This window comes from Triticum aestivum, chromosome 1B, assembly GCF_018294505.1.
Source record: "Triticum aestivum cultivar Chinese Spring chromosome 1B, IWGSC CS RefSeq v2.1, whole genome shotgun sequence".
Classification (NCBI taxonomy): Eukaryota; Viridiplantae; Streptophyta; class Magnoliopsida; order Poales; family Poaceae; genus Triticum; species Triticum aestivum.
Window position 1 is genome coordinate 344,213,032 of NC_057795.1, and position 7,573 is coordinate 344,220,604.

General features: G+C 50.9%; 1 protein-coding gene across 1 annotated transcript; it reads right to left on the reverse strand.

Moving 5' to 3' along the window:
- Window positions 1-1,298: 1,298 nt before the first annotated feature.
- LOC123123040 (uncharacterized) lies at window positions 1,299-6,236 on the reverse strand. The gene is made up of 11 exons (XM_044543461.1): window positions 6,069-6,236; window positions 5,884-5,963; window positions 5,163-5,268; window positions 4,612-4,710; window positions 4,442-4,507; window positions 4,185-4,301; window positions 2,128-2,202; window positions 1,928-2,030; window positions 1,788-1,835; window positions 1,588-1,709; window positions 1,299-1,473 (listed from the first exon to the last, which is right to left on the reverse strand). The coding sequence occupies exons 1-11, from the start codon at window positions 6,234-6,236 to the stop codon at window positions 1,372-1,374; spliced, it is 1,086 nt and encodes a 361-aa protein (XP_044399396.1). The 3' UTR covers window positions 1,299-1,371.
- Between the last annotated feature and the right edge of the window lie 1,337 nt (window positions 6,237-7,573).

The following is a 7,573-nucleotide window of genomic DNA, read 5'->3' on the forward strand; positions in this document are numbered from 1 at the left end:
CCCCGGCGTGCTGGCGGGCAAAGCCCGGCCAGCTCGGGCGGCGGCGGGGCCTCTTCCTCGCCCCGCGCGGCGCTGGATGGCGCGGGCCATCTGGGCTGGGCGGCGGCGCGGCGCGAGCTCAGGGCGCGGCGGCGCGGCGGCGGCGGCTGGCGATGGGGGCGCGGCCTGCAGGCGGCGGCGTGGAGTGGCTGGGGCGGGCTGGGCGTTCTCTGCTCCCGGCGGCGGCGGCTTTGGGCGCGGCTCAGATCTGACGCTGCGGCGGCGCGGGTGGCCTGGGCCCTGGCTCGCTGCAGGTGGTGGCCGGCTCCGGTGCCCGCCCCTGCTACGGCGCTCTCTGGTGGTGGCGGGCCTGCCGGCCCCCAGCCGATCCGGTGATGGCAGGTGCCGCGGGCTGTGCTCGGCGTGGATGGGGCTGTCACGGCGTGGTGGTGGCTCTTGGCGGTGGTCGGGTCCGTCTCACGGCGGCGGCTGGACTTCTTCGTCGTCGGCCCGTCGGTGAGCGGCTTGTGCAGGCCGTCGTCCCCCCTCTCGGTGCCCGGGTGCAATCTTCGTCGGAGGGTTGGCTCGTCCCCAGCTTTGGTCCATCGCTCGTCTCGCGCTCGGGCTGCAGGACCGATCTCCTCTCCCGCCTGGTAGCAGGACCGAGTCCGTCTCGCGCACGGCTGCAGGATCGCGCTCGTCTCGCGCCCGGCGACAGGACCGAGCTCGTCTCATGCACGGTGCAGCAGGACGAGTCGATGGAGGCCAGATGCTTGGGGGCGCTCAGTCTCTTTGGTTAGGGGAGCGGCGGGTCTCGGGTGTGGTGGTGTTTAGGCCTTGGATGCCGGGGCGACGGCCCTGGTGGTGGTTGCGCGGTGCTCAAGGGCAGAGCCCGTGGCTCAGTGCTGCCCGGTGACTATGGCCGTGGGGGCGGTGTGGTTTCCGAGGTGTGGCGTTCGGTGGCAGTGAGTGTTGGCCGGGGTGAAAACCCGCTCTTTCTTCGGACGGACCGGCGGCGGCGAATCTCGCTCCCTTCCTGAAGGCGTCGTCGCAGCTCTCATTGCCCGTCGTGTTGCTCTAGGGGAAACTCTGACCCTCGGGTCGGGCGGTGGCGGCGCTCCGGTGTTGTTTCCTTCCTGAAGGCGCCGCCTTGGAGCGCACGGTTCGTCATATGTGGCTTCATCTCATCGCAGTGGCGTGTTCACGGCGGCGGACCCCGGTGGCTATTGTAGTGCTAGGGGAGGTGTTGCTGCGTTCAGCATCTTTGTATCCTGCCTTGGGTGTGTGCGTGTGTTTTGGTGGCGTGCGTTTGTACCGTGTTGTTGTGGATTGTGCTTTATATATAAAGCAGGGCGAAAGCCTTTTTCAGTAACTACAAATGTACCATAAACGTTACACAGCTGGGCCTTGAAGCCGGTTCACTATTTCCTCTGCTCTAGCTTGTATCTCTTTTATATATTCGACAAGTACCCGTTGCTGATAAGAACCTCCTTCCTGTCAAAAATAAAAATAAAAATTACAGAGACAAAATTGTGTGAGGGGATGCTCAGGGCAAGGCACTGACAAGTTAAAATAGTTACATAGAACTCAGGAGGTTATGAATCTTACCGTGCGAATCAAGATTCTCTCAATTCTCTTCTTGGTAACAGCGTAAAATTCTTCAGGTGAAACATCTCCCTTTCCAACTGTAAGTCCATCAAGCAACAGCCTATTCCAGTCATTTTCGGGAGCTGCATTGCACAAACTCAACATATCAGAGGCACTGATTATAGACACAATATAAACAATCTCTTGGGTAAAATTCATACCCTCTATTATCGATTCAAGAAACTTTTCAGGCACTACAACCTCTCCCCCTGAGAATGTCAACACAGGCACTCAAGACTCAACCAAAAGACGCAGTTATTTCTCAATATTTGTAGCTGGGAAGACATAAAGAAAGGATTACCTTTATAAGCGTAACTGCGCTTTCGGAGAAAGTTGGAAGCATATAGTTGCAACACCTTTTGAAGCATTACTTGAAGCCCTGGCTTATCTACTTCGTCTTTAGCCTAAACACATGTAAATATTACTAATATCAAGAATAATCCACGTTATATAATAATTTAAAACAACTCAAACCTAGAAAGCAAAAATAGTAGCACTTACTTGCCTCAGCTGAGCATTAACTTCTGACAGAAAACTCTCATCTAGCTGTCCTTCTTTTTCTCTGTTTGATATTTCCTGGGGATGTCAAGAAGACATTAAAAATCAGAGCACAATATGGAGAACAAGGTAAAATACTAGTATGGCTTAAAATTACATTTTAACATACACATCTTTGGAGCCCAAACAATTCAGTTTCAAGAAAGTAACTGCAGGTACTTCTTTTGGAATTGATAAAAGAAACTTGCGCCCGCGTCGCCCCTCCCGCGGGTGCCACGGGCGGCGCCGCCACCTCCTGCCGCTAGCCGTCCCCCTCCTCCCCTTCCCCGCCGCCGCCGGCCAGAGCCGCCGGGGCAAAGCCCCCCGCGGTGGCTGGCGGCGGGCGCCTTCACCCCTCCTCGCGTCCGTGGCCTGCGGGAGCGGCCAAGCCGCGCGGAGGCGCCGGGGCGCGCGGATCCTGGCGGCGCGGCGGCGACAATCTTGACGGCGGCGGGCCCGATGGCGCGGCTGCAGATGGGTCGTCGTCTAGCTGTGTGGCGGCTGCGTGCGGGTCTCCTCGTGGCGGCGGCCTTCGCCGGCGGCGGGGCGGCACGTGCGCGGCATCCCGCCAGGGGTGAGGACGCGGCCGCGGTGGCTTCCCGTGCGATCTCATCTGGTACGCGGTGAAGAGGCTGCGGCGTGTGCCCTCGGGGAGGGTGGATATCCTCGCCCAGATACGCCGGCAGCATGGCGACGGAGGTCGCAGTGGCCGATGGCTCGGCCGGTCGGCGGCGGCGGAACAAGGCCGGTGGCAGCGGCAATGTTCTGTCTGGATCCCGGGGCGGCGGCCCTGGATGGTGGCGGCGGGTGAAGCTCGGGCTTCCCGCGGCCGCATGGCGTGGTGCAGTCCCTGTCCAAGGCGGATCTGTGACGGCGATCTGATGGCGGATTGGTTCGGATCAGAGACGGTGACGAGCGCACGGGATCCATCTCAGCGGCTCTCGCGGTTTGGCGAGGTGGGGGTGGGAGCCCTCCTCCCAGGCTCTAGTGGTGGCACACTCTGGCAGTGGCCGGTGCGCCAGGGCTCCTACGGTGGCACTGCTGTTGCAGTTGGTTGCCGGATCTAGGTGGCTAGATCTGGGGCTTTGAAGGCCGTCGAGACGGTGCACAGGTTGTCGGGCGGATTCCTTGGGACGGATCCGGGTGAAAACCTGGTATTCGGTCGTTGGCCAGAGCCGGTGATGACGATGCCCTTATCATCGTTTCCTTCATGAAGGCATCATCGAGGTGAAACTCCCAACCCCACCCAATACTCCGGGGGAACCCTAGATCAGTTGATCGGATGACGGCGGCATTCATGTGTCGTTACCCCCTTGGGGGCGGCATTCTTGGAGATGCACTCGGGCTCGAGGGACCAACGGTTGGCTTCTTTGGTGGAGCACTGTTTCTTTCTACATATTCATGGCAGAGGTTCTTGGCGGCATGGAGCAGCGGAGACTTGGCGTCGGATGTGTGGCGATGGACATGCGCAGGAGGTCGACGCTGTCTGGCGTCGTGGTGGCGTCGGCAGCAGCTAGACCGGGCAAGGTAGATGCAGCAGTGCAGCTCTGAAGATGGATTGGTGGCAGGTGGCTGCGGCGGCCTCATACCCGGCAGGCGTCCTGGTTGAGGAGCACGCCGGACTGGTGGGTGCCCATACCCGGCAGATGTCCTGGTTGGGACCTCAGGTCTTAGATGTTTAGGGCTGCGAGGTCTGTTTGGTATTAGGCCCAGACTATCAACATCCCTTCATCAATTGGATAGAAGTAGAGACAGTTTGTTGCCTAGACGGTGGCTTCAGTCTTATTGTTGTATCACTTTGTAAGGTCTTGTGTGAATAATTAATAAAATGGCTGCATGCATCATCCAGATGCAGAGGCCGGGGGTCCTCCTCCATTTCTAAAAAAAAAACTTGCGCAAAGCATGATTGAAATTAAATTATATAAGCAGTACAAATGTCCATATTCTTGCACTGATTTTCACATTTGACAATTATAATGTGAAAAACAACTACTGTATAGAACAAGAGATTTGTGCTTTACTTTTTCCATCAATTTGAGAGCCTCCGGATTTCTCGGTGGCCACATCCCATCTTCTCCTTCATTCATAACAGGACTAATAATTGCCTTCAGAACATCAGTTGACTGTTCAATCTTCTCCTGAATCATAGGGATTAAATTAGCAGCATGCAAGGAACACGTAGTAATCATATTAAAAATACAAAGGCTTGAGGAATTCACATCAAGTGGCAGACAGTAGCACTTAAATGAGGATATCCATGAAAGAACATGGCTCTTACATCAGTCTTGTGGACGACACGGTCAACTATGTTCATGACATTCTCTGCCAGTTCTTCATAATCTTTCTAAAAAACAAATGGGAGATGGATGCTATAAAAAGTGAGAAAATTGATGATAAAAAAGACAATAACCGCAATTAGTAGAAATAAATCCAGATGTGCAACCATACTTTATCATCATCCGATTTGCATAGATCAATCCGAGCAGCCAGCCGAACCCAGAAACCCTCACTGAACGCTAGAATATTTTCAACCACTATTAGATCAAGCTGTTTGCATGTAAGAAGGTACATTAGTTCTTCATCTGGTACTTTTATGTAAAACGATAAAATTAATACACTCAAAGATTTGTCAACTTTACAAATCATATCATACCTGAAATATACTAGGCATACTAATAAAATCTAGCCGCGTATTTGGGCACACTTCGAACACTCTCAACATATACACACAAAAAAGGCAAATTTGATAGCTCATAAGGATCTGCTATACTTTAAGTAGCTAATCAAATGTCACTAACCAACCAATGCCAAGCTTGGTTCTACCAATTATGAAATAAGCAAGGGGAGGATACTCGAAGCACATATGAGCCAAAGATTTACATATTGAATGAACTGATGATATACAACAAATATAGTTCAACACTGAAATATAGGGAAAGGAATTGTAGCCTCTTGTGACAAGAAAGATCAGTAAAACTGAAGATATGCAGCATGGTTACCTCTCTGGGATTTGCATCTCTAAGCATATCAATCAGCCTATCCATTTCAATGGTCTTCTTGAAGGATTCTTCAGGGCCTTTAACGGCTGCGCATAACAAAGTGTTCCTGTTTTGTATTGAAATCATAAGTTTTTACCGAACAATATGAATTCCACGTCACACCATCTAGTCCCATGCAATCTCTAATAGAAAAATAAAACGTTCGAAAGCAAAATCACATAATGACTCACATGTACTCCCTCTGTCTCAAAATGTAAGACGTTTTTTGACACTAATTATATTTTGAGACAGAGGGAGTATATGGTAGTATCAGAGTTCATGAACAAACATAGAATGAAAATACTTATACAAGAACCAGAAGTTTTCATCACTAGCAAAAATATTATGACTTTCTAGCATTGGTCATGCTTGCTAACCTGTTTAGCGCTGTAGGGCCCATCTAGTTAAATTTCCACACTCACATTTAGTGAATGTAAACAATGCTATTACCACTACAAATTGGAAACTGTGCACAGTACAAAAATTTCCCCAACTCATGTATGATGTATCTCCCAATCCCATACAATTTCAGCTAAGCAGGTAACATGAACTGTCCTTTTGTAATTAGAGAAATAAGTTAAACCAGTTTAGACAAAATGTCGTTCCTTCAAACAGGAAAGCATCCAGTATACACAAGAGAACCAAACTGAAAGAAAACAGAGAGCAAGCGCACAGCACGAACCTCTTCCGCGGATGCGCGTGGAAGGCTCTCCTCCGAGAGGAATGCGTAGGCATCCCCCAGCACCATTGGCGCAGCGACCCCTAGCCAGTACAGAATGGATTAAAGGAAGAAAGCAAACGGTCAGAGAACCCTTGAGCTCGCTGGGGAAGGAGAAGAACAGAGGCGCGAGATGAAGAGGGCGCAACCGCAAGCCGGGGCGGGAACGGGGACGGCGGCGGGCGGAGCGACGTGGAGGCGGTGGCCGTCGCCATGTGCGGCCCGGCGGGAGCGAAGCGCGGTGGAGGGCAGAGAGAGCGCGCGCGTGGTCTGCTCCACGAATCCCAAATCCAATCCTGACAAGTAGGAGTGGCCATTCGAGGGCTAGTTTAGTTTGGGAGGAATTCCTTATTTGGCCCTTTTTTAAATTTTGCTTTCCATTTTGGTCCAAAAAACTATTTTTTTTTCTTTTTGACACTTAAACTTTATTTTGTTTCCTATGTGACACTTCCGTCAGATTTGGTTAATAACGGTGTTAAGTCTGACGTAAAAAGACACTTTTACCTCTAGTGTAGTATGTAACCAGATTATTCACATGCAAACAAAGAGGTAATATGATATATTTTGTCGTGGTTGGATAAATAAAAAAAAGTACTATATGACTAATCATCAAAAAAATTGCGGGGGATTAAAAATAATAGGATGAGTGGAATAATAACTACCCATTCAGCTTCTACTGTAGGCTGTAGTGTATAATTTGTGCAGATTAATCATGCGGGTGATAGTTTAGACCTCGATGGATGATGTCCCTGAGCTGTGTTCGCGCCTCAATTTGCTGCACAAGCTCACGCCACAATCGAGTAAAATGTCTCCACCGAATCGTTCCAAAAAATATCTCCTCAATACCATGTATATACATGAATCAGCAGGATAGTTACGAAAGTATTCCGCCGAGATCGAATTGATCCGAACGATTAAGAGCTAGCTTTTACTGATTCGCGTACGCATGTGAGGTGCCGGCTAGACGTGCGTTCACTGTTCAGGCGAAATCAATCAAGGGCTTGCATGCTTCTTGTGCTAGCTTGTACCTACTCGTGCGTGAGCAACTGGGGCACGTTTGGTTCCTGGGCAAGCGCTTGCCCTCGCGAAGCAAAAAGCAGAGGGTTTGGTTCCTCGGCCAGCTTGTCTCGTTGCCTGCAGTTTTCAGCTTTTTCCTCATTTGCTTGAGCGAGCCGATTTGGCTAGCCTTCGTTGGCAAGGCTAGCCTTGCCTAGCTAGGTGTGTGGGCATGGGATCCAAACACGCCCTGAGTGCCGCGCTCTCGCGGATCGAGTTGTGCAACGCGACTGGTCGGGCACTGGTGCATATGAATATTTGAACGTGGAATCTCCAACGCGCAACACTTTCATACATTTATATTCACGCTCCTTCTCTTCCCTTTCTTGGTGACATGTATTACCACCAGGGGTAAAATTGTCTTTGTACGTCATAGCTAACACCGTCGGATGAAAAAATGAATGAAAGTGTCACGTAGGGAACAAAATGAAGTTTAAGTGTCAAAAAGGGAAAAATGAAGTTTTTTGGGCCAAAAAGGGAACCAAATTTTAAGAAAGGGCCAAATAAGGAATTCTCTCTTAGTTTGGCTGCCCTATTTTCTTTTTCCTTCGAAAAACACTAGGTTCTGTTTTGAACAAATCAAAAATCTAGGAATTTT